Source organism: Myotis daubentonii, chromosome 1 (genome assembly GCF_963259705.1).
Source record: "Myotis daubentonii chromosome 1, mMyoDau2.1, whole genome shotgun sequence".
NCBI classification, from domain to species: Eukaryota; Metazoa; Chordata; class Mammalia; order Chiroptera; family Vespertilionidae; genus Myotis; species Myotis daubentonii.
In genome coordinates, this window is record NC_081840.1 from 1,132,482 (window position 1) to 1,160,026 (window position 27,545).

The 27,545-nt window shown below is 45.7% G+C and overlaps 1 protein-coding gene and 2 pseudogenes across 12 annotated transcripts in view; 2 read left to right on the forward strand and 1 right to left on the reverse strand.

Annotated features, from left to right (window-relative positions):
- The window catches only part of MARK3 (microtubule affinity regulating kinase 3), a 109,225-nt gene extending 89,044 nt beyond the window's left edge, over positions 1 to 20,181 (reverse strand). For 3 of the 12 annotated variants that reach the window (XM_059685239.1, XM_059685248.1, XM_059685229.1), the window contains exons 1-2: positions 19,573 to 20,180; positions 1,284 to 1,475 (exon numbers count right to left, since the gene is read on the reverse strand). In XM_059685239.1, the coding sequence (XP_059541222.1) occupies positions 1,284 to 1,475; positions 19,573 to 19,623 (243 nt within the window). In that variant the 5' untranslated portion in view covers positions 19,624 to 20,180. Of the gene's footprint in view, positions 1 to 1,283; positions 1,476 to 19,572 lie in introns of all 12 variants that reach the window. The other 9 variants (XM_059685282.1, XM_059685291.1, XM_059685274.1 and 6 more) reach the window with 6 other exon arrangements.
- On the forward strand, positions 17,305 to 17,417 carry LOC132223331 (U4 spliceosomal RNA; annotated as a pseudogene).
- Positions 20,182 to 25,145: 4,964 nt separating the features above from the next.
- On the forward strand, positions 25,146 to 25,867 carry LOC132228543 (small ribosomal subunit protein eS8-like; annotated as a pseudogene).
- Positions 25,868 to 27,545: the final 1,678 nt, after the last annotated feature.

Sequence of the window (27,545 nt, forward strand, 5' to 3'; positions counted from 1 at the left end):
CTTCCATGGTGGGACCGAGGGAAATGGGACCTTAGAAACTCAAGGGTGCTATTCCACAGAAACAAAGCTTTCTACAATATCTCATTCTCTGGTGTGAATCTCAGAAAATTCCTTTTCTTATGATAGCGCAAGAAACCCACTCCAACCAGCACCTGGAGGGGACAAGAAGAGCTCCCCAAAACACACTGATCTCACCACCTTCCTATAGACAAAAATAATCAACAGCCCAGTGTTAGCAAGAATGTAGAAAAATGGACACCTTTATTCATTTCAGTAGGTTAATAAAATAATATAACATTTTCTCAAAACCAAATGCCTACTACAATGCTAAACATTAATTCCCTTTGACACATGATTGTCACTCCTAGGAATTTATCCTACAAAAACACTCTTAACAAGGGTGCAGAGAGTTATGTTATAGAATTTCCACTGCACATGTTGTAACAGCAAAGTATCAAAAACCACCCAATGCCCACTGATGAGATAAACTATGGCACCAGTACACACTGGAAGACGATGTTCATTAAACAGAACGTGTTGAATCTATGAGCGCTAAGATCCAGACATGGTCAAGTACATTGCCAAGGAAAATTACTATATGTATCAGGAATTTTACCATGGGTCCATGCCTGGGGAAAGGGAGTCCATCAACTACTTCTCAGAAGTGATTCCGACACAAAAGGCTGAAATCCATTTGGGGAAGAGAAAAAGCAGGTACAAAGATCTAAATGCAAGAGGCAACAGGCTGTGCACTGCCTGGGCAGAACATGAGGAGGAGTTAATTTAGTAGTTTTGATAGAAGTATTTTTGATAAATACGCAAAATGGTTGAGCAGAAAGCCAATATCACACAAGGCAGGAAAGCACACGCCTTCCTCCACCATAGCCCATCAAACATAAGCTATGAGGAAAGTATTTGGAGAGATAAGAAACTTCTTGAGGATAAATTTATTAACAAAACAGCACTATTGATTTGCAAGTATCATGTGCTTACTTTACATGACTTTTAAAACCATTTTTACTATGGTGGCAGATATTACTAAAACAGAACAACACTACCCATTTTTAAAGGCAAAAGATTATTCAAACAATCAATATACTATATACTACATCTAAAGAAATGGGAAAGCAAAAGAATTCCCAAGTAATTAATGTTTCTTGTTCTTTAAAAAAATTGTTAAATTAGCTTAGAAAGGAGCCCAAATCTATTTGTCCTCTTCCTCCTTCTCTCATGTGGAACTAATCAGAGCAAGGGTAACAGAAATTAAGCATAATCTCATTTACCTCTCTGCCTGTAAGGATGTGTCTTGCCAATTTCACTTTTGCAAAATTCCCTTTGCCGATTGTTTTCAACAGTCTGTAGTTTCCAATGTGAGGCTGTTCGTCTGCACAGGAAGCTATAGAGTTTCTACACCGAGCTCCAGAGCGCCCGGTGCGAGAGGTCACTTCTTGCCGACCATCTCCATGTGACGTGTGCTACAATACAATATACACAAAACAAAGATAAGAATATGGGAACACACAGTTACCTACCGACTTGTAAATGCCTCTAGCTGAAGAAACAACATTACTACTTTAATTTTAATCCTAATGCATATACCACTTTTAAAAATTTGCCCACATGTCTATGTTTTTATTATACATACTAGAAGTCCGTTGCACGAAGATTCGTGCAATAGGCCTTCCTTCCCCTGGCTGCCGGCACCAGGTTTCCTCCAGCACCTGGGACCCAGGCCTTTAGTCCAGCCACAGCGGAGAAGCCAAGCCTCGAGGCTAAGCTTCTTGCCTCCGGCTGCAGTGAGGCTTCGAGGCTAGGATTTTCCGCTGTGGCCACAGTGAGCCTTAACTTCTCCGCTGCGGCCGCAGGGGAGAAACCAAGCCTCTTCAATCTTCACTCTTCACTCTGACTGGAGCCTTCAGTCTTCGCTCCACACCTGCATATGCAAATTAACCGCCATCTTTGTTGGGTTGATTTGCATAATCACCCTGATTGGCTGGTGGGCGTAGTGGAGTGACACCAATTTGCATGTTTCTCTTTTATTAGTGTAGATGTCTTAGGTAAAATAAAAGTTTATAAACTAGTTAAAAATCTAAGCAATTTGTAACAATGTTCCCGTAACAAAAAGGATTCTAATTTCCAAATTAGAATGTAGGGAAAATCGCCTATTTATAAACAAGGTATTGTTGATCAAAGAAAAGATTAAAGCAACAACTAAAATATGCCACTAACCATTTTAACAAATAATTTTGAATTCTTGTACCATTAGTCAATTATTTCATGCATGAATTTTTTTTTTCTCCCTAAGGAGCCAATAAGCAACCCAAGGACACAAAAATGTTACATAATTCTTCGGTAGTCATTTTATGACATTTTGTGGCAGCACCAATCATATAACAGGTACTGAGCCATTGAATTTAATTCTTTTTTTAAAAAATATATTTTATTGATTTTTTACAGAGAGGAAGGGAGAGAGATAGAGAGTTAGAAACATCGATGAGAGAGAAACATCGATCAGCTGCCTCCTGCACATCTCCTACTGGGGATATGCGCGCAACCCAGGTACATGTCCTTGACCGGCATCGAACCTGGGACCCTTCAGTCCGCAGGCCGACACTCTATCCACTGAGCCAAACCGGTTTCGGCTGAATTTAATTCTTAAAGGTAAAGGAGTCCTGATCCTTCTCCCTCCCATGGGATGGAGCCAATAACCATTTCATCTACCAAGAAAACTAGACTATGTACACTGCTACTGAAAATGCAGAATGAAGCCAAAGACGGGGGATTAACGAATTTGTGAAGTATTCACTTCAAACTAAAACTTCTCTTTAATGCAAAACTTTTAAGTTGCCATTATTAGGAAATAAAGCAAATACTGTAGTTACCTACTCAATATCCATTCCTTCTTTCTTCCTTTCTAAGAGAAGCTGGAGGTATTTGGGGAGGCAACATGGCCATCTAAATACTTGTTTTCCCAAACTTCCCTGCAGCTAGAGGTAGCATATAGCTTAGTTCTGGCCAGTTCTTAATAGTGAGAGGTTCTGGGAAAGAAAAGACAAAAATGTTTTCTAAAACCACCAGATCCAATGTTGCTGAACTGCTGAACCAAAGATTAGAAGCTGCCTAGATTACTTTTGTGAGAAAAACAAACCCCTATTTGGTTAAGTTTTGTTACGTTCAGCCAACGGGCTACTTACAGAGTCCAGGGTCATATCAATACAAATGTTAAGCAATAAGAAAATGAATGGGAGCCCTGACCGGTTTGGCTCAGTGGATAGAGCGTTGGCCTGCGGACTCACGGGCCCCAGGTTCGATTCCGGCCAAGGGCATGTACATTGGTTGTAGGCACATCCCCAGTGGGAGGTGTGCAGGAGGCAGCAGATTGATGTTTCTCTCTCATCGATGTTTCTAACTTTCTATCCCTCTCTCTTCCTCTCTGTAAAAAATCAGTAAAATATATATATTAAAAAAAAAAAAAAAAAGAAAATGAATGGGAAATGCACTCATTTTATGTTATACTAGAGGCCCGGTACATGAAATTTATGTACTCCGGGGGGGTGGGAGGGTGGAGGGAGGTGTTGTCCCTCAGCCCAGCTTGTGCCCTCTCACAGTCCGGAGCCCTCGGGGGATGTCCCACTGATGGTGGGGGAGCAGGCCTAAGCCAGCAGTTGGACATCCTTAGCACTGCCGTGGAAGCGGGAGAGGTTCCCACCACCGCCACTGCACTCGCCAGCTGTAAGCCTGGCTCAGGGCTTCTGGCTAAGCGGCGCTCCCCCTGTGGGAGCACAAGGACCACCAGGGGGCAGCTCCTGCATTGAGCATCTGCCCCCTGTTGGTCAGTGTGCATCATAGCGACTAGTCATTCCACCATTCAGTCAATTTGCATATTACCCTTTTATTATATAGGATGTCTTAGTTCATTTAAAAAATTTGTTCAGCCCTAGCTGGTTTGGCTCAGTGAATAGAGCGTCGGCCTGAGGAATGAAGGGTCCTGGGCACTTGGCGGGGTTGTGGGTTCCATCCCCAGTAGGTGGTGTGCAGGAGGCAGCCAATCAATGATTCTCTCTCATCATTGATGTTTCTATCTCTCTCTCCCTCTCCCGTCCTCTCTGAAACCAATAAACAAAATATTTTTTAAAAAGTTTGTCCATATATACATCCATAGAATATAAATCATCATAACCACAAGGCACAAGTGAGAATATATACCTTAGACACACACATTAACATAATAAATATAGTTCCAAGTTTGCCCTTATATCTATTTGGTAAAGTACCAAGTTGAAATGTAAGATTACTTAAGAAATCAAGTTTAAAAGTTTACAACAATGGTTGGGAAGAAATTAACCAAAGAACTTGTATGCGTATATGCATAACCTATGGACACAAACAATAGTGTGGTGAAGGCCTGGGAGAGGGGCGGGGAGTGAGGAGTTGTGGGGGCAGGGGGATAGAAGGGGTCAATGAGGACATATGTAGTCATTTCAACAATTTAAAATTCATTTCAGAGAGGATGGGAGAGGGAGAGAGAGGTAGAAACATCAATGATGAGAATCATTGATTGACTGCCTCCTGCACACCTCCACTGTGGACTGAGCCCGCAATCCCGGCATGTGCCCTTGACCGGAATCGAACCCAAGACCCTTCAGTCTGCAGGCTGACGCTCTATTCACTGAGCCAAACCGGCTAGGGCAGTGGTCAGCAAACTGCGGCTCGCAAGCCACATGCGGCTCTTTGGCCCCTTGAGTGTGGCTCTTCCACAAAATACCACATGCGGGTGAAGAGCCACAGTTGGCCGACCACTGGGCTAGGGCAACAACAAAGATTTTTAAAACATAAAATAGCCGAAACCGGTTTGGCTCAGTGGATAGAGCGTCAGCCTGCGGACTGAGAGGTCCCGGGTTCGATTCCGGTCAAGGGCATGTACCTGGGTTGTGGGCACATTCCCTGTGGGGGATGTGCAGGAGGCAGCTGATTGATGTTTCTCTCTCATCGATGTTTCTAACTCTCTCTGTCTCTCTCCCTTCCTCTCTGTGAAAAATCAATAAAATATATTTTAAAAAAAACAAAAAAAAACAAAACATAAAATAGAGTTTACAACTTTACACTATGTTTCACTTATGCCTCAACAGAGCTTGCGCCCTTCTGTAAAACGCAAAACATGCATACATGCATACATCCTTTCTAATCCTTAAAATAACAAGCCACCTCCTTAACATATGGGCATATTTTTCTTCTTTTTTTCTTTTTTTTTTTAATATATTTTATTGGTTTTTTTACAGAGAGGAAGGGAGAGGGATAGAGTTAGAAACATTGATGAGCGAGAAACATCGATCACCTGCCTCCAGTACGCCCCCTACTGGGGATGTGCCCACAGCCAAGGTACATGCCCTTGACCTGAATCGAACCCGGGACCCTTGAGTCTGCAGGCCGGCACTCTCTCTATCCACTGAGCCAAACCGGTTACAGCAAGATTTTTCAATGTGTTAAAAAAAATCTACAAAGCCAAATTGTGACAATAAAGGCCTGTTCCCAAAGTATTTTGTAACTCAGATATATTCATAAATTGGTTTTCACTTTTGAAAGCAGCTAGGCAATTATTTCATTCACTGCAGAAAATATATAGTAAGATTCAATAACTTGTGATTTAAAAAACTCTTCACAAAATAGGAACTTAGAACAGAACTTCCTTAATTTGATAAAAATCAGAGACCAAAAACTTTCAGCAAATATTACACTAAATGGAGAAACTTTAGAATCATTTAAGATCAGAAATAGGACAAAGCTGCTTAATATAATACTAGAGGTCATGGCCACCATTTAAGGAAAGAAAAAGTTTTAACATGTAAAATCAAAGAAGAGAGATAAAAATATCAGTATTTGCCGAAACCGGTTTGGCTCAGTGGATAGAGCGTCGGCTTGCGGACTGAAAGGTCCCAGGTTCGATTCCGGTCAAGGGCGTGTACCTGGGTTGCGGGCACATCCCCAGTAGGGGACGTGCAGGAGGCAGCTGATCGATGTTTCTCTCTCATCGATGTTTCTAACTCTCTATCTCTCTCCCTTCCTCTCTGTAAAAAATCAATAAAATATATTTTAAAAAAAATATCAGTATTTGCATACGATATATCTACCTACAAACCAACAGAATTAAAAATACCTTTGAAACTCATGAGTTTGTCAAGGTACAAGATCAACCTGTAACATTCTCTACACCACTAGTGACAAAATTTAATTAAAAGTAACCATTCAAAACAGCAGTCCCTCTTACCCAGTTTCACTTTCCACAGTTTGTTACCCATGGTCCACAGTAAATTTAAAAATTCCAAAAATAAACAACCCACAGTTTTAAATTGTGCAGCATTCTGAGTAGTGTCATGAAATCTTACAGCATCCGCTCTGCTGTGCCTGGGTTGTGCTCATCCCTTTACCCAGTGCCTCCACATTATATATATACTAGAGACCTGGTGCACAAAAATTTGTGCACTCAGGGGGAGGGGGAGGGGTCCCTCAGCCTGACCTGTGCCCTCTCGCAGTCTGGGAACCCTCGGGAGATAACGACCTGCTGCCTTAGGCCTGCTCCCGGGTGGCAGAGGGCAGGCCTAATCCCTAGGTGCAGCCCCTGGTCAGGCTCAGAGCAGGGCAGATCAGGAGGTTGCGATGCCACCCTCAGTCATGCTCAGGGTAGGGCCGATTGGGGGGTTGGGGCACCGCCCCCTGTCACACTCAAAGCAGGGTCGATGGGGAGGTTGCGGCGCCACCCCGTCACGCACAGAGCAGGGCCCATCATGGGGGATGGGGCTCCTTACCCTGTCACGCACAGAGCAGGGTTGATCAGGGGGTTGGGGAGCTCCCCCCTGTCACGCACAGAGCAGGGCCCATCAGGGGGTTGAAGAGCTCCTCCCTGTCACGCACAGAGCAGGGCCCATCAGGGGTTTGAGGAGCTCCCCCGTCACTCACAGAGTAGGGCCGACAGGGGAGTTAGGGCACCGCCCTCTGTCATACACAGAGCAGGGTGGATCAGGGGGTTGGGGCGCCGCCCTCTATCACCCACAGAGCAGGGCCGATCAAGGGGTTGGGGCGCCGCCACTCTCACACTCAGGGCAGGGCCGATGGGGAGGTTATGGCTCTACCCTGTCACACACAGAGCAGGGCCCGTGGAGGGGGGGGGGGGGTTGGGGCACCGCACCCTGTCACACACAGAGCCGCAGGGCGATCAGGGGGTTAGGGAGCTCCCCCGTATCAGGCACAGAGCAGGGCTGATCAGGAGGTTGGGGCGCCTTCCCCTGTCATGAACAGAGCAGGGCGGATAGGGAGGTTGTGGCCCTGCCCCCTGTCACACACAGAGCCGCAGGGCGATCAGGGGGTTTGGGCGCTGCCCCCTGTCATGCTGATCCCTGTGCCGGGAGGCATATTACCCTTTTACTATATAGGATAGAGGCCTGGTGCATGGGTGGGGCTGACTGGTTTGCCCTGAAGGGTGTCCTGGATCAGGGTGGAGGTCCCCACTGGGGTGCCTGGCCAGCCTGGGCGAGGGGATGATGGCTGTTTTCAGCTGGTCACACACCCTTCAGAGTGGGGGTCCCCACTGGGGTGCCTGGCCAGTCTGGGTGAGGGGCTGAGGGCTGAAGCTCCCAATTACTCCTTTTTTTCTTTTTTCTTTTTTCTTCTGGGCCAGCTTGAGCTCTGGCTCCAGCTCTGAGGCCTCTGCTGCTGAAAACAGGTATCTGGTTTGTTTGGGTTCCATAATTGAAACAATGTATAACTCCAGCTCTGAGATCCCGGCTTGCTGAAAGCAGGTTTCTGGGGTTTTGTTTAGCTTCTATATTCGTTACAATGTTTCAAACTGCAGGCTCAGAGGCTGGCAAGGCAGGCAAGGCAGGCGGGGAACGTTGGTTTCCTCTGTCAATGAAGCAAGCAAGCCTCCTGTTAGTTTCAAGCTGCCTGGCTGCTGGCCGCCATCTTGGCTGGCAGTTAATTTGCATATCTCCCTGATTAGCCAATGGAAAGGGTAGCGGTTGTACGCTAATTACCATGTTTCTCTTTTATTAGATAGGATATGCATACAACTGGCCCCATTAGTTAGTAGAGTTGTCCCAATTATCAGATCAACTATTGCATTATCACAATACTTGTGTTCAAGTAACCCTACTACTACTCCAGTGAACATGCGAATCATAAGCTAAACAGCCTTTTTGCTGATATGGAGAAAATTTTAGTGGCATGGATAAAAGATCAAACAAGTCACAATATTCCTTTAAACCAGTGGTTGTCAACCTATGGGTCGTGACCCCTTTGGTGGTCGAACGACCCTTTCACAGGGGTCACCTAAAACCATCCTGCATATCAGATATTTACATTACGATTAACAGTAGCAACATTACAGTTATGAAGTAGCAACGAAAATAATTTTATGGTTGGGTCACAACATGAAGAACTGTATTTAAAGGGCCAGAAGGTTGAGAACCACTGCTTTAAACCAAAGTCTAATCCAGAGCAAAGCCCTAATTCTCTTCAACTCTATGAAGTCTGAGACAAGTGAGGAGGCTACAGAAGAAAAATTTGAAGCTGGCAGAGGTTGTCTCGTGAGGTTTAAGAAGCCACCTCCATTACATAAAAAAAAGTGCAAGGTAAAGCAGCAAGTGGTGATGTAGAGAGTGCAGCAAGTTATCCAGTACATCTAATTAAAATAATCAATGAAGGTGGCTACTCTAAACAACAGATTTTCAATGTAGACAAAACTGCCTTTTATTGAAAAATGCCACTTAGGATTTTCATAGCCAGAGAGGAGAAGTCAATGCCTGGCTTCAAAGCTTCAAAGGACATGACTCTTGCTAAGGTTGGGGGTCGCCACAACATGAGCAACTGTATTAAAGTGTCGCGGCATTAGGAAGGTTGAGAACCACTGTGCTAGGGGCTCATGCACTTGTGACTTTAAGTTGAAGCCAATGCTCACTTACCACTCAAAAAATTCTAGGGTGCCCAGCTGGTGTGGCTCACTGGTTGAGCTGTGACCTATGAACCAGAAGATCATGGTTTGATTCCCGGTCAGGTACATGCCTGGGTTGCAGGCTCAATCCCTAGTAGGGGGCGTGCAGGAGGCAGCCAATCCATGATTCTCTCTCATCGTTGATGTTTCTATCTCTCCCTCTCGCTTACTCTCTCTGAAATCAATAAAAATACATTTTTTAAAAAAATCAATAAAGATAAAAAAGAGGTAAGGTCCATGTCCCTTCTGCTTGAATCTGGGTGTTTGAAACTGCTTTAACCAAGAGAAAACGGCAGAAGTGATTTTATGTGATTTCTGAAAAGGCAAGCAGCTTCTGTCTTGTTTGCCGATACCGAGCTTCCTCAAAAGAAGTCCACGCACACTGAGACCGCCACGCTGGAGAGGCCCATGCAGCACTCTAGCTTAGAGTTCCAGCTGAGCCCAGCCTTCTAACCATATGGGAACGAAGAAACAGTCAAGGATGTGGATCTTCTAGCCCAGATGTTCATATCCCCCCTAATCTTTCAAGATCTTCCCAAACTGAAGTCCCAAACATAGTGGAACAGAGAGAAGCCATCCATCCCTCAATCTGTGAGCATAATAAAATGGTTGTTGCTTTACACTACAAGTTCTGGAGTGGTTTGTTCCACAGCAATAATAAGGAGAATCACTATACAGTAAGTAGGAAATAAATGCTAAGAACCCATGTTGGTAGAAATGAGAAAAAAACAACACCAGAATACATTACCATACTATGTGGAAGGTTCTTTATCATCGAATACCTTTAACATGTAGATGACAACCTTCTTTTAAGAGAAGACATAAACAACTTTAGTCCACTGCACTAATACAGCTAACACATGCCTATGGGCAGGCATACCAGGCAGGCCTAGGCTAGGCAAGGGGGTTGGCAAGCCAAGGAGAACAAGGAAAAAAGGTAGAGATAGCTTGTGAACAGAGTCATCAAAACACATCGAATGTTCAACAACAAAAGTTGCTTGCCCCAGTTTAAATTCTTCTTCTGGATAAAGAATACTAAGTCTAGCCCTGACCGGTTTGGCTCAGTGGATAGAGCGCCGGCCTGTGGACTCAAGGGTCCCGGGTTCGATTCCCGTCAAGGGCATGTACCTTGGTTGCGGGCACATCCCCAGTGCGAGGTGTGCAAGAGGCAGCTGATCTGATGTTTCTAACTCTCCATCCCCAGTGCGAGGTGTGCAAGAGGCAGCTGATCTGATGTTTCTAACTCTCTGTCCCTCCCCTTCCTCTCTCTAAAAAGCCAATAAAATATATTTTAAAAAAAAGAATACTAAGTCTGAAGACAGAAGGCTGAGTTAGGAAATGGTTCTAGGTCTACTCCTCTCCAGGATTCTCATTCTAGAAACTGCCATTGTAGTCCATGAAATCATAAAGGTACTGACTGCATAAAGAATAGGATTATAGCCCTAACTGATTTGGCTCAGTGGATAGAGCGTCGGCCTGCGGACTGAAGGGTCCCAGGTTCAATTCCGGTCAAGGGCATGTACCTTGGTTGCGGGCATATCCCCAGTAGGGAGTGTGCAGGAGGCAGCTGATCAATGTTTCTCTCGCATGGATGTTTCTCTCTGTCCCTTCCCTTCCTCTCTGTAAAAAAAAAAAAAAAAAAAAAATCAATAAAATATATTTTAAAAAAAAGAAAGAATAGGATTATAACCCAGCTGGTATGGCTCAGTGGTTGAGCATCGACCCATGCACCAAAAGGGCACTGGTTCAATTCCTGGTGGGGACACGTACCCAGGTTGTGGGGTCAATTCCCGGTGTAAGGGCATACAGGAGGCAGCCAATCAATGTTTCTCTCATCAACGTTTCTCTCATCGACGTTTCTATCTCTCTATCCTTCTCCCTTCCTCTTCCTCTCTCTCAAATCAGTAAAAACAGCTCTAGCAGGTTTGGCAAAGTAGATAGCGCATCAGCCTGCAGAGCAAAGGGTCCCGTGTTCGATTACAGTCAAGGGCACATACCTCGGTTGCAGGCTCATTGCTGGCCCAAGTCAGGGCTTGTGCAGGAGGCAACCAATTGATGTGTTTCTCTCACATCGATGTTTCTGTCTTTGCCTCTCTCTTTTCTACTCTCCCTAAAAAATAAATAAATAAAACCAGTGGAAAAATATCATCAGGTGAGGATTACCAAAAATAAAAAAATAAAAAGTTTTTAATAAATAAAAATAACGTATTACAAAAAATAGGGTTACATAAAATTCTGGAATAAAAACCTTTGGGTTCAGCTTATTAGAATTTCATATTAAATTCTACCAACACAGATTCCCATGTAAAATGTCCGTAACACAAACCCCCACAACACGTATTTTCCACCCCAAAGCAAATGCCTAACTACGAGTAAGAAATACAAACAAAATAGCTTCTTTGTTTAAGCAGCAATTAAGAATGCTTCAAGATTCCACATCACCAACGGAAATAATGCCTTATCTAGTCTACATAAGACTAAATAAGACGAACCATGGCTGAGCAGCTCAGGTGGCTAAAATGCAGCGCTAAAAAACTCTAGCTTAAAGGAAAAGTTGGTCTCCCCCCTGAAGAGCCCTCTTGTTCCAGGGACCTCGCAATTACTATACAGGCAGGTGCAGATGGGTCAGCACAAACCCCTTGTAGACCAACTCCAAGCACATACTTTAAATTTTTGTGTAAGATAACGTTAAAACTAGGAGATTCCCAGGGAAGAGATGTGTTTTCTCCTTCAGGTTTAATGTGAAAGTTTCAAGTGGATGTGAGACAAGTGAATTTGTTTTAATCCTCCCAGTGGTCAGCAGAAGAGGCTGCATTCCCTGACCCTTACTCCAGCTTGGGAACAAATTCCAGATAAATCTGACTACACCAAGAATTCTCTTTGAAATTAAAGATAACAGATGCTATTTTATATTAAACTGTGTATAAGTCTCCTATAAGTAATTACAAAATAATCACATGCTACAAAAATAATCAAAATGGCTAATATTCTACTCACTACAAATTTCCACCTTCGCCAAATTTACATACAGAAGAAATGAAGCTGATCCTCAACTTGAAGTCTATAAAATCTTTACCAAACACTTTAACCAAATAGAAAATATTAATTCTTGGCCCCAGCTGAATGGCTCAGTTGGTTGGAGTATTGCCCCATACACCAAAAAGTTTGCAGACTGATTCCTGGTCAGGGCACATACCTAGGCTGCAGATTCAATCCCCAGTTGGGGACGAGTACGGAGGCAACCAATCAATGTTTCCCTCGCCACCTCCCCCTTTTCTGAGCCTTCCTCTCACTCTAAAATTAGAGTCAACAGCCCTAGCCAGTTGGTTCAGTGGATAGAGCATCAGCCCTCAGGCTAAAGCGTCCCAGGTTCAATTTCGGGCAAGGGCATATACCTCAGTTGCAGGCTTAATCCCTGGCCCTTATCGGGGTGCGTGTGGGAAGCAACTAATTGATGTGTCTCTTTCACATAGATGTTTTTCTCTCTCTCTCTTCCCCTTCCTTCCACTCAGTCTAAAAATCAATGGAGCCTGGCCAGTGTTGCTCAGTGGTTGAGCATAGACCTATGAACCAGGAGGTCATGGTTCAATTCCTGGTCAGGGGACATGGCTAGGTTGTGGACTCAATCCCCAGTGTGGTGAGTGTAGGAGACAGCCAATCAATGATTCTCTCTCATCACTGATGTTTCTATCTCACTCTCACTCTCCCTTCCTCCTTGAAATCAATAAAATATATATGTTTTTAAAAAGCAGATTAAATAGTAGGTATTTTAAATGAAATACTATATAAAGGCCGAAACCGGTTTGGCTCAGTGGATAGAGCGTCGGCTTGCGGACTGAGAGGTCCCAGGTTCGATTCCGGTCAAGGGCATGTACCTGGGTTGCGGGCACATCTCCAGTAGGAGATGTGCAGGAGGCAGCTGATCTATGTTTCTCTCTCATCGATGTTTCTAACTCTCTATCTCTCTCCCTTCCTCTCTGTAAAAAAAATCAATAAAATATATTTAAAAAAAATATATTATATAAAGTATTTAGTACTACTATCTGATGTATAGTAAGTAAAGTAAGCGATCAACAAAGGGCAATTATTTTTATTCTCCACAACCACACTTACAAAGAACCAATTTTAAAGATTCATGGAATCAGAAAATTTTATTGACTCTATTGGAAATCTCTCTTCTATAGTCACAATACAATCTAAAAGAATATGGTTTAATTGGAAAGCCTTCACTGAATACTAAGGCAGCAATTCTTAAAGTGTAGTTCCTGGACCTGTAGCATCTACTTCATCTAGAACTTGTTAGAAATGAAAATTCAAGCCCTAGCTGGTTTTGGTCAGTGGTTAGGGTGTTGGCCCGCAAAACGAAGGGTCTCGAGTTTGATTCCTGTCAAGGGCACGTACCTAATCGATATGACTCTTTTACATCAATGTTTCTCTATCTCTACCCCTCCCTTCTCTCTAAATGGAAAAAATTTCCATGGGTGAGGATTAACAAAAGAAAAAAAAGAAATGAAAACTCAAGGGCCCAACAGTAGAATCAAGGTCTGGGGCGGGGTCCAGCAATCAGTACCTTAACAAGCCCTCCGGGTGATTTTAGTATTTGCTCCAGTTTGAGAGTTTACCTGAGGGTGCTTTGATCAACAGGAACTGGAAGTCCAAAAGAACAATATGATTCCTAGGTATATCCTCTGTGGCACAGTGCAATACACAGAGTAGGTACTCAAATCTGAACAGGTTAATAATAATCTCATATAACCAATAGCTGGCTAGACAGTAACACCATCAGTTTACCTATTTCACAGAGGTAAGAAATTATGACTGTTTGTATTAATTAATAAGTACATGGTACACACACACTGGGAGCTGTTAAATAATTGGCAAAGACCTTGGGTACTTTGGCAAATAACCCAAGCTTACTAAGCGTCATACACTTTGAAACTTAAGTGAAAAAAACATTTCTAGTTTTACCAGTATACAAACATGATTTGTCCATGGGTCTATACAAATCTACTGTAGAACATAAATTAAAATGCAAACTTTTTATTGACGTTAAAAAAACATCTTATTTCAGCCTGGCCAGTGTGCTCAATGGTTGAGTATCAACCCAGGAACCAAGAGGTCATGCTTGGTCAGGGCACATGCCCAGGTTGTGGGCTCTATCCCCAGTAGGGTGCATGCAGGAGGCAGCCGATTGATGATGTTTCTATCTATACCTTTCCCTTCTTCTCTTAAAAAAAAAAATCAACAAAAATTTTAAAAGAACATCTTATTTCACATCTTAGCCAACTGTAATTGATGGACCAAATATGGATTCTAATTTGAATAGTGTTTACAAAGTAGACAATTAAGGAAATTTGAACAGTGACTAGATATTCGATATTAAGAAATTATAATAACGGGATTATGATTGCTTTTTAAAAATAAGCTTTATTTCTTCTAAAAGCTTTAGAGATGAAATGATAAAATCTATTGAAATTGCTTCTTAGGAAGAGAACAAATAAAATTAAGGCTGGCCATTGATGCTCTAGCTGGTTTGGCTCAGTGGATAGAACATCGGCCTGTGGACTGAAGGGTCCCAGCTTCAATTCAGGTAAAGGGAACCTGCCACATTGCAGGTTCAATCCCCAGTAGGGGGCGTGCAGGAGGCAGCCAACCAATGATTCTTGCTCATCATTGATGTTTCTATATCTCTATCACTCTCACTTCTTCTCTGAAATCAATAAAACATATTATTAAAAAAAAAAAAAAAAAGACTGGCCATTGAGCTGTTGAGTACATGGGGGGCTAACTACATACCAGGGTTTCTCAATCCTGGTACTACTGACATTTTGGGCCAGGGAGTTCTTCGTTAGAGAAAAGGGGTACTATCTTGTGTATTGTAAAATGTTTAGCAGCATTCCTGGTCAGTAGCAACCCTCTGCAGTGTGACAACTGAAAGTTTCTCCAGACATTGTCAAACGTTCACTAGAGGGCAAAACTGTCCCCAGAAGACAATCATTGACAAATACTTATTAAACTTTCTCCTACTTATTTGTTTGAAATTTTCATAACAAAACTTTTTTTCCCATTCTCACTGGAGGATATGTTTTTATTAATTTTAGAGAGAGAAAGGGAGAGGGAGAAACATTAATCAGTTGCCTCCCAAACTCCGATGGGGGATCAAACCCCCACCCTGACCCAGAATCAAACCCGATACCTTTCAGTGTATGAGACAATGCTCCAACTAACTGAGCAACACCAACCAGGGCAACAAAATACTTTTAAGTCTTAATCATACTCTGTATTGGCACAACTACATCTTCCTAATTAAATTATATATATATATATATATATATATATATATATATATATATATATATATATATATGGCTAATATGCAAAGTGTCCCCTCAAGAGTTCGATCAGGAGACTGGGAGTTCGATCACTCCCAGTGAGTATACAGTGTGCTGACTACCAGGGGGCGGCTGGAATGAAGGAAGGCCCTGGTGGACAGCCAGTAAAGGAAGGCCCCGGCTGGCAGCCAAAAGGCCCCGATTGGCCCTGATAGCCGTCCAGGCCTAGGAACCCTACCTGTGTACAAATTTTGTGCACCGGGCCTCTAGTCAGTAAATAAGCTTTTGGGAAATAGCCTGATACACACAAAAAAGCAGAGGGGGCTCAGCTGGAAAACTGGGACTTAGCAGAGATTCTACTACTAAAATAGTCAGAGGTCACAAGCTTCTTGTCAACTATCTGCACCTCAGCACCCTCATTACATCAAATTGTCTGACTAGTCCTTTGAACTATGAAGTGGATATTCACATTTGAAAAAAAAATGAAGCCCTAGCCTGTTTGGCTCAACGGATAGAGCATCGGCCTACAGACCAAAGAGTCCCAGGTTCGATTCCGGTCAAGGGCACGTACCTTGGTTGCAGGCTCCTCCCCAGCCCAGGCCCTGGTCAGGGCTCATACAGGGGGCAACCAATCGATGTGTTTCTCTCACATCGACTATTCTCTCTGTCTTTCCCTCTCTTCCACTCTCCCTAAAAAAAAACACAAAAAAAAATCAATGGAAAAATATCCTCGGGTGAGGTTTAACAAAAAACAAAAGCTAGAAAAAGAAATATAGTAGGCAAGAATGAAGATAATATTTTCATAACAAATTATCTGCCTTTTACTATTCTTAACCAATAGGCAACATTCTTATCTCAATATAAGTAATTATTTAAAATTTAAATAAATTTGCGACAACATGGATGTATCTTGAAAGGATTATGCTAAGTGAACTAAGTCAGAAGGAAAAGGACAAGAATCATGTGATTTCACTCATGTGGGATATAAAACAAAAAGCAACAAATGAACACACAAAACAAAACAAACTCATAGACACAGACAACAGAATGGTGGTTACTAGAGGGGAAGGTGGGTAGGTGGAGAATAGATAATGAGGGTAAAGGAGGTCCACTATATGGTAATGGAAGAAGACTAGACTTCCGGAGGTGAGCACATAGTGGAGTATACAGATGTCATGTTATAAAGTTGTATTACTGGAATTTATATAATGTTATTACCCAATGTTACCCCAATATATTTAATTTAAACATTTAAATAAAATTTGGAAGGTAAACAAAAGGGAATCTTTTTATAAAATAGAAAGACAATGCTGTTCTATACATAACCACCAAAATGCCCATCAATTAGTGAAAGGATTTTAAAAAATTGTGGTACATCCAAATAATGAACCACTGCACACACATACTAGCAAACATGAATGAACCTCAACAGTATTATGCTAAGTGAAAGATGCCAGACACAAGACTATATAGGCTTTGATTCCATTTATATTAACACTAGAGGACCAGTGCACAAGAATCGTGCACTGGAGGGGGGGGGGCGGGGCCCTCAGCCTGGCCTGCACCCTCTCGCAGTCTGGGGCTCGGGACCCCTCACTCCTTACCACCCGACTGCAGTGGAGGCAGGAGAGGCTCCCGCCACTGCCATTGTGCTGGCCAGCCGTGAGCCAGGCTTCTGGCTGAGCAGCACTCTCCCTGTGGGAGCACACTGACCACCAGGGGGCAGCTCCCCCTGGTGGTCAGTGAGTATCATAGGGACTGGTCATCCTGCTGTTTGGTGGATTTGCATATTAGCCTTTTATTATATAGGATTCTAGAAGAAGTAAAACTGTAAGGACAAATAACAGATCAGTGGTTGCCAGGGGCTAGGGAAAGGCAGAGGGGATTGATTGCAAAGGGCCATAAGGAACATTTTGGGGCAATAGAAATGCTATATCTTGACTGTGATGGTGGTTACATGGCTATACATTTGTCAAAATTCATTAAACTAGCTTTGCAGAGTGGCAATATTGTAGCCAATGAGTTTTATCCGAGGTGCAATTATTGCTAATTGAAAAAAAAATTCATCAAACTATACATGAGTCTATGATCTATCTCAATATTACCTGACTTTAACAAATGAGCTGCTCAACAGACTGAGGGCTCCCATTCATTCTGTACCCTCATTCCTCAACTGGCAAGAAGTCTAATATTTAGCAGCAGTTCAGTGATGATAGGTAAATAATATGGTATATGCCAGATGTGTAACACGGACACAAGGGCACCGCACTGTAAAAGACACCCAAGTACTTCCAGAACATGCCAATACCTGAGTTAAAAATGGAATAGGGCATGATAAATTAACACATGACGTGCTACAATCCTCTGATTGTAACACTGTCAGAAATTCAATTTTAAATACATTCCATGAGAATAAAGGCACTCTTCATACGCTACATTGTTGTTGTTTTTTAAAAAATATATTTCATTGATTTTTTACAGAGAGGAAGGGAGAAGAATAGAGAGTTAGAAACATCAATGAGAGAGAAACATCGATCAGCTGCCTCCTGCACACTCCCTACTGGGGATGTGCCCGTAACCAAGGTACATGCCCTTGACCGAATTGAACCTGGGACCCTTGAGTCCGCAGGCTGATGCTCTATCCACTGAACCAAACTGGTTAGGGCCGCTACATTGTTTTTAAAGAATAAAGCTAGCAATTTGTAATGACACACACAAAAAATTACAGCATAATTCAACAAATTCACCAGAGAAGGAGGAAAAGATTCATTGGGTGTAAATCCTTCATTATCACAAGTCTATGATGATTGCCAAAACCGGTTTGGCTCAGTGGATAGAGCGTCGGCCTGCGGACTGAAAGGTCCCAGGTTCGATTCCGGGTCAGGGGCATTGTACCTGGGTTGTCGGCACATCCCCAGTAGGAGATGTGCAGGAGGCGGCTGATCGATGTTTCTCTCCCATCGATGTTTCTGACACTCTATCTCTCTCCCTTCCTCTCTGTAAAAAAATCAATAAAATGTATTTTTAAAAAAGTCTATGATGATGATTATTTGGCTTCAGTTTATTTAGAAAGCATGGAGCACTTGCTCTGGCCCAATGTAGTAAGTTGCTTCTCTGAATGAAAGTCAGTAATTAAAATTAACTCATTCTTTTGCTTGTTCCAAAGAGTAGCCAAAGAACAGGCTGATAAAGTCAGAAATTGGTTCAAAAGGTCTACAAGAAAATGAACTCACTGACTCACCCAGTCTGCCACTTTCGGTTACCCTATGTAATCTTAATCCGTCCCAGGTAAAGGTACCCCTGTGCCACTTCCTGACCTGCTTAGATGGTCACCACACGTTAACATCCTGCGACCGGGCTCTAGCGCCCGGAGCGGTCACCTGCCCACCACCGAACAAAGCAGCGGCACTGGCCATGAAGGCCTCCGAGCCCGCCAGCCCCGTGTCCCGGGCCTTCCTGCCATCAGGGGCCACGCCACGGGCAGAGCAGAAGCCTTTTCCTACGTGACAGGTCTTCCTGCCAGGAATTAGCTCATGAGGTGACAGCGAAAGCCCAGCGAAGCTTCTTTAAGGAGGGACTTTGGCGATGTTGTGCGGAAACCACACTGCTCGACCGGGGCAGACCTGAACCCAGAAGAGAGGGGTTCGGAAACTGCCCCAAGTTGTCATTCCCTGAAAATGCTGCTCGCGGCCTTTTCAGAAGGGGTCGTGAACGAAACCGGGGGCTCCGCTGAGAGCACCACGGGCTGCGAGCCCCCCTCTTCGCGAAGCAAGCAAGCCGGGCAGGGAGGGAGCGGGCAGCCTCGCTCCACACCTGCGCCCGAGGCGCCCCCGCCACCGCGCCCCCGCTGCCCTCTCGGCCCAGCTCCGGACCCTCGGCGGCCACTTCGCGGGAGCGACCCGACGACCTCAGTCCCGGACAATCTGAAAGGACGAGGCACAAAGGACGGTCCACTTGACTCGACCGGCTCCTTTTCACCGGCACCCGGGCGGACAGCCCCCCGAGAGCTGCCTGCCCCATTTACAAGGAGTTCGGAGAAAATCGGCGCTAACCCGGCAGAGATGGGGCGCACACTCGGGTCCCCCGCGGCGGGGCGCGACCGGCGGCCTCCGGGCCCGGGTGGGCGGGCAGGGCTGAGGCCGCAGGCGCTCGCGGCGGCCCTTCCCGGGTCCTTCCCAGGAAACGGCCGCCCGCCCGCCCGCCCGCCCACCCACTCGCTCCGGGCCGGGGAGCAGCGAGGGCGCCCGGGCTACTTACGTTCTCAGTGTCCCGCTCATTCACCGTCGGCAACGGGGTCCTCGTGGACATCTTCCCTCACTTCACTGCGGCACCACGCGAGGAGGAAACACAGCACAGCCCGGCCGGCGACGGCGTCCTGGAGCGGCGCCGCGGGAGGGCGGCTCCCCTCCCCCACGCCGTCTAGATCCCGGGCCGGGTCCCGGCCGTCCCCCGGAGGGTCCCGGCGGTCATGCTTCCCCGGCCCCGGCGGCCGCGCCGAGGAGCCCCGCGGGCGGCGGTGGCGGGGCCGGGCCGGCGGCAGCGGACTGCGGGCGCTGGCGTCCCCGCGTCGGAGGGCACCCCGTGGGCCCGGAGCCCCTCGCCGCCTCCTCCGCCCCTCGCTCCGCGGGTTTCAGCGCCGGGGCCTCCACACAGCGCCGCCGGCGGACCCCGAGAAGGCGGAGGAGGATGTGCAGGAGGTGGGGCGCGAGACAGGCCGCCGCGGTCTGCGGGCGCCGACCATGGACGAGACTGTGGAGGCGGCGCCTGCGCCCAGCTGCTCGTCTCGCTCCGGCTCGCTTTCCGCCTCAGCCTCCGCCTGCTGGCCGCCGGCGCTGCCGCCGCTCCCCGCACCTCCGAGCCTCACGGACCCAAGATGGCCGCCCGACGGCTTCCTCTGCTGCCTCCGGGGGCCGGAAGTGACGACACCGCTGCCTCCCGGAGCTCGGCCAATCAGCGCGGCCGAGGAAGCCGGCCGGCGACTGTTGCTAGGAGAGACTTGGTCCTGCCCCGGGCCCAGGGGGCGGCTGTGGGCCGGGAAGGGCTGGCGGGTCCGACGGGTCCGGGCGGCTGGCAGGCTCCCAGCGTCCAGGGCACGCGGGCACCCCCGAAAGAGCGGACGAAGGCCCTGGGCGGCGGCCCGAGTCCTATCACTGGGTTGGCGTTTACAATGTGGACCGGGGGCCTGCTCTGTGGCAAAGCTGCCCCGGACCGTGCGGCACCGAACAGAGTCCCGGCAGCAATGATAAGGCCGGGGCGGCGGGGAGGTGCCGGGCTCCTGCTTCATTGACGTTGACCGGGGAGTGGAGGACTCGGTCGCCCTTCCTGCCTCTGGCTGGGGGCAGCCGGGCTGGGCTCGGCATCCGGGTGGCAGCAGGCGCGTCCTGCTCTGGAGGAGCTCGCTGTCTGCAGGAAGGTGGACCGAGACCAGCTAAATGCCATCGGGAAGGAAGGTGCTCTACCGGAGCTCTACGGAGGCTAGGGGCCCGGGGGAGGTGTGGCGAGCAAAGCCCTAGAAACCCGCGGGGACCGGTTCCTACACGCCCCGGGAGGTTCTACTACACCAGGAGCTGGAGCACCCCTGGGTCCCCGCCGGCACTGAGCTCAGTGGACGCTTGCAGCCTGGGACACTGGACATGCTACCTCCCCTGGAAGCCTTCCTTGTCCCCTCTCCTCCGCATGTGCCCCGTGGCCCTGCCCAGAGGCTGGCCAGCGGGGGATGGAGTCCATGGTGCAGGGCTCTGAGGAAGGAGATGGATCGGTATGGGTTGGAGCAGCATGAACTGTTATTGACAGCCTGCCTTGGGGGGCCATTACATTTGTCGCCTCATTTACCTATAAGATGGGCAGGCACACCTTGAGATCTGAAGTCTAAACAGGTAACAGTGACTTGACCCAAGTACCCGAGTTGGACTGCAGAGCTGGATTTTGAACACAGCTCTTTTTTTTAAATATATTCCATTGATTTTTTACAGAGAGGAAGGAACAGGGATAGAGAGTTAGAAACAACAATGAGAGAGAAACATGGATCAGCTACGTCCTGCACACCGGCCACTGGGGATGTGCCCGCAACCAAGGTACATGCCCTTGACCGGAATCGAACCTGAGACCCTTCAGTCCGCAGGCTGACGCTCTATCCACTGAGCCAAACCGGTCAGGGCTGAACCCAGCTCTTAAAACTTCCTAATGCATAAGCCCTCGTAATAGGTATATCCGGTTTTAGTTTTTCTCTTTTGTCCCCTGCATGTGAACCGGCTGGGACGTTTCCTGCTCTGTGAAACACACGTCTTTAAACACCAGAATCATCACTCGAGAGGACTGAGATGCAAGTGAGGCTTCCATCTCCCTCTCTCTGGCAAGTGTTCACAGGCTCAGGGTAGTCCAGTTTAAAATGTTATTATCGGGGACTCTCTCCCCCTCCCCACGTGGGAGTCTGCTTGTTTCTCAATAAATTTCCCTCTTTTCCTATAAAAAGTAAAATGTTATTGTCTTTCTCCCTCATTGGCCAACCAGAAATGGTTGAATTCTCTTTAAATGTATGTCACAGTCCAATTGAAAAGTGGCTTATCACGGTATTTTGGGAACTCCAGCAGGGGTATTTGGCCCAACGCGGGCTGGGCCGGGGAAGCTCCCTAAGCAGAGGTGTTTCTGCTGAGTCTAAAACAGCCGTGGGCAAACTACGGCCCGCGGCCGGATCCGGCCCGTTTGAAATGAATAAAACTAAAAAAAAAAAAGACCGTACCCTTTTATGTAATGATGTTTACTTTGAATTTATATTAGTTCACACAAACACTCCATCCATGCTTTTGTTCCGGCCCTCCGGTCCAGTTTCAGAACCCATTGTGGCCCTCCAGTCAAAAAGTTGGCCCACCCCTGGTCTAAAAGCATGAGCAGTTAGCCAGGTGAGGAGGTGGGAGGGCAGTCCAAGCAGCAGGATGGCCTGTACAGGGGCACAGAGATGAGAAACATCATGGCGGGCGTGCATCCATGTCAGCAGAATGACAGGTGAGCCTGGAGGGTTAGGCAGGAGCCAGGCCAGGTTTGGCCGCAGCATGGCACTCTGTTTTGTGCCAATGACAGCAATGTCAACTAGGTCAGCTGGGAAACACCGCCAGGACCCATAAATGGTGTCAGCCTTGGGCAGGAGTGCCAGGGAATGAGGTTTCCACCTAGATCAGCAGTTCTCAACCTGTGGGTCGCGACCCCTTTGGGGGTTGAACGACCCTTTCACAGGGGTCGCCTAAGACCATCGGAAAACACATATATAATTACAAATTGTTTTTGTGATGAATCAATATGCTTTAATTATGTTTGATTTGTAACAATGAAAATACATCCTGCCTATCAGATATTTACATTACGATTCATAACAGTAGCAAAATTACAGTTATGAACTAGCAATGAAAATAATTTTATGTTTGGGGGTCGCCACAACATGAGGAACTGTATTAAAGGGTCTCGGCATTAGGAAGGCTGAGAATCACTGACCTAGATGGTTTCTCATTGAAATCACACATTAAATAATGAGTCAGTGAATGCCAAAAGGTAGGAAGTTAAGCTGACACATCCTCACTCACGATGCTTCTGGTTTTCATAAAGTCGAGAATTAAAGAAACGCTTTGAGCTTTTCATTACACTTATGTCAAAGGACATCATCCTATATAATAAAAGCAAAGTATGCAAATTGTCCCCTCGGCAGGGAGGTTGTCCAGGAGGAGTTCAACTAAGGGGCGGAGGTAGCCACTAGGGACCCTGGGGAAATTCATGCACTGGGCCTCTAGTGGTACTATAAAGAGCTGGGGTTGAGAAGCAAGGTGTGCCTGTTATATGCACGCACACACACACACACACACACACACACAAGAGAGAGGAGGAAGAGAAGCAGAAAGAGAAAAAGAAAAAAAAAGTGTCCAGCCAGGTATGGCTCAGTGGTTGAGTGTCCACCCATGAACCAGGAAGTCACAGTTCCATTCCGGGTCAGGGCACATGCCTGAGTTACAGGCTCAAACTCCAGTAGGGGGCATGTAGGAGGGTTAGGGCCCTGCAGCCCTGTGATCTGGGGACACCCCAGAGGCCCCTCCTCAACCCCAGCCACAGATGCCCAGGACAGGCCCCTCTGCCCCCCAGCACCCGCGGGCCCCCAGCCTCCCTCAGAACCTGCTGTTCCCCACCCACCACGCTGGAGAACGAGAACACCCCTGGCCCTGACCTGAGGGGGGACTAGCAGCTGGAGGTGAGCCAGGGGACAGGGTAGAAACCTCTGACTGACTTCTTTCCCTGCCCAGAGCCTGGAACAATTCAGGGTCGAAGCAGCCTGGGGCATTTTTCCTTTAAAATAACCAACAACAGCCCTGTGACTCAGTGGTTGAACATGACCTATGAACCAGGAGGTCAGGGTTCAATTCCCAGTTGGGGCACAGGCCCAGATTGCAGGCTCCATCCCCAGTGTGAGGTGTGCAGGAGGCAGCTGATTAATGATTCTCTCTCATCATTGATGTTTCTCTCTCCCTCTCCCTTCCTCACTGAAATCAATTTTATATATACATATATATATATATATATATATATATATATATATATATATATATATATATATATATATAATTTTTAAACTTTTTTTAAAAAATATACTTTATTGATTTTTTACAGAGAGGAAGGAAGAGGCATAGAGTCAGAAACATGGATGAGAGAGAAACATCAATGAGTCGCCTCCTGCACACCCCCTAATGGGGATGTGCCCGCAACCAAGGTACATGCCCTTGACCGGAATCGAACCTGGGACCCTTCAGTCCACAGGCCGACGCTCTATCCACTGAGCCAAACCAGTTAGGGCAATTTTTTACCTTTTTAAAAAGGAAGAACAAAACCCTCAAAGGTAGCCTCTCCTCCTGACCTTACATGGACTGCTCAGGGGCTGGGCATGGCGAGACGGCACGGAGCCCACCAAGTCGTTAGAACAGGATTCTGTACCGGCGGTGCAACCTCAGCCATGAGCTGTCCAGGGTTGGCCTTCTGAGTCAGGCCTGAGTCCCACCTACACGCCCTCCCCGTGGGGCTGCCGGACTCAAAGCCTCCTTTCACAAAGAGGGCAGGAGCATGGATGACTAGCAGTGTGTAATGTGTCTGAGCTCAGATGAATAATTGATGTGCTTGAATCTTAATAAGCAGGAAGGTTTCTGTGGCCAGGGAAGCCCAAAAGAGATTCTGGTAAAGCAAACTCTTGAATGTGGACCTAAGGCAGGCAAATAAACATAAGAACAACAACAACAAAACTCCAAAACTCCCCTAAAAACAGAAACCTATACACACATATACCCACATAATTTATAGGTCAAAGAAATCAAGAAGGAACATGTAGAACTGAATAATAATGAAAATTTTTTTCACATCAGAAGTTGTACGATACAATGAAAGCAATATTTAGAGAGAAAATTTTAGTGTTATATGTTAAATACGAAAAAAGGGCTAAAAATTAATAAGCTATGTATTAACATTATGTAGTTAGAAAAAAAATACAATATGCCAAAGAAAGCAAAAAGGAAAATGAAGGCCTGGCTGTGTGACTCAGTTGGTTGGAGTGTAATCCCGTACACCAAAAAGGTGGCAGGCACATACAGATTTCAGGTTCCATCCCTAGTTGGGGTGAGTCAGGAGGCAACCAATCAGCTTCCCTCTCCCATCGCGTTTCTCTCTCTCTTCCCTCCATTGCTCTCTAAAGTTTATAAAAGGACAAAATAAAAGCAGAAATTAATGAAATAGAGAACAAAGTTAAAATGAGATCAACAAAACCATTTGAAAAATACTAGTTAAAAAGGTAAAACTCGCTTTTTGCGTTTTCTCTTTCGAACCGGAGCCGAGCCATGGGTATCTCTCGGGACAACTGGCACAGGCGCCGCAAGACCAGGGGCAAGAGGAAGCCCTACCATAAGAAGCAGAAATATGAGCTGGGATGCCCTGCCGCCAACACGAAGACTGGACCCCGCCGCATACACAGTCCGCGTGCGCGGCGGCAACAAGAAGTACCGGGACCTGAGGCTGGACGTGGGCAACTTCTCCTGGGGCTCCGAGTGTTGTACGCGCAAAGCGAGGATTATTGGTGTTGTCTACAACGCATCCAACAACGAGCTGGTCCGCACCAAGACCCTAGTGAAGAACTGCATCGTGCTGGTTGACAGCACACCGCACCGACAGTGGTACGCATCCCACTACGCACTGCCCCTGGGCCGCCAGAAGGGGGCCAAGCTGACACCTGAAGAGGAAGAGATTTTGAACAAAAAACGACCAAAGAAAATTCAGAAGAAATACGATGAGAGGAAAAAGAATGCCAAAATCAGCAGTCTTCTCGAGGAGCAGTTCCAGCAGGGCAAGCTGCTTGCATGCATCGCTTCAAGACCAGGCCAGTGCGGTCGAGCAGAAGGCTATGTGCTTGAGGGCAAGGAGCTGGAGTTCTATCTGAGGAAAATCAAGGCCCGGAAAGGCAAATAAGTCCTCTTCCCTTCTATCTTAGCCCGTGTAATAAAGGTGTTTATCAAAAAAAAAAAAAAAAAAGGTAAAACTCTAGCCTGGCTAAGAATAAAGGAGAGAAAGCATGAGTAAGGCACTAGAAAATATAACAGAAGACATGATTACAGATGTTGCAGATTCATAAAAGATACCGAAATATTATCAACAAATCTGTGTCAATATTTTGAAAAAAATATATAAAATTAATTTCTAGAAAACTATAACATCATAACTATCGAAGAAGTAGAAAATGAGTAGTTCTATAACTATTAAAGAAGTTGAAATAGTTTTATTGGCAGTTTTACTAAATTGTCGAAGAACACAATTTCAGTTTTATGCAAATTCTTTCAGACAAGAATGGTCCAAAATTTATGACCTTAAGCAAGCACCTCAGGGAGCTTGAAAAGGAACAGTAAGCCCTGGCTGGTATGGCTCCGTGGGCTGGGTACTGTCTCATGCATCGAAAGGTTGTGAATTCAATTCCCAGTCAGGGCACATGGCCAGGTTGTAGGCTTGATCCTTGGTAGAGGGCAGATCGTGCAGGAGGCAGCTGATCTATCATTCTCTCTCATCATTGATGTTTCTCTCTCTCCTCTCTCTTCCTTTCTGAAATCAATAAATTCTTGCTTGCTTTTCTACAAAAAAAAAAAAGTATTCCCCGCTCAATACACAAACATGTTTGAAAGATCCGGCACTGAAATATCTGAAGCATTATACATGGTAGTGAAGACATGGCAATAACCAAAGTGTCCTTCAATAGATGACTGGATAAAGAGGATGTGGTACATAATATATACAATGGAATACTGCTCAGTCATAAGAAAATATGAAATACAGTTATTTGTGACAACATAGATCGATCTTGAGAATATCATGCTAAGTGAAAAAAATCAGATGGGAAAAGTCAAGAACCATATGATTTTACTCATATATGGGATCTAAAACTGTAAACAACAATGAACAAACAAGACAAGCAAACAAAAACTCATAGACACAGACAACAGTATGGAGGTTGCCAGAGGGAGAAGAGAGGTGGGGGTAACAAAGGGTAAAAGGGGTCAAATATATGGTGACAAGAGATTTGACATATAATGCAATATACAAATGACGTATACAGAATTGTACACTTGAATCTTATATTATTAACCAATGTTACCCCAGTAAATGTAATTTAAAAGTCAACGTAACTCACCAAAATATTAGAATGGAGAAATCATATGAACACAATACATGCAGAAAAATGATTAAATTTTTCCAGCAAACTAGGAACAGATTGGAACTTAATTTTACTTTAATCAAATTTACCAGAATTTTCCTTTAGAGTTATTTTTATGCAATATAGTGAAGTACGGTAGCAATCATCTCAGGTAGAAACTATAGTTTAACTTTAACCCTGCTGTTTGGCTTCTGTACTTATTTGCTTTAATAATAGAAAAGTTATTTTAATTTTCTTAATTATATAAATCATCCCATTCGATTAAATGCCCTATTGATTGTCATGTGGATATCCCATGGGTTGTGGTCATACTGGTCTTAGAAAGCACATTTTCCTTTACCTGGGAAGGACAGCACAGTTATCCCAAGGTCAGAGGGCTCCAGTTAACGTGTCCCTGTTGACTTGTGTTCTGGAGACCCAAAAACTGTGATTTAGAAAACATGTTGCGCCGAAGCCGGTTTGGCTCAGTGGATGGAGCGTCGGCCTGCGGACTGAAGGGTCCCGGGTTCGATTC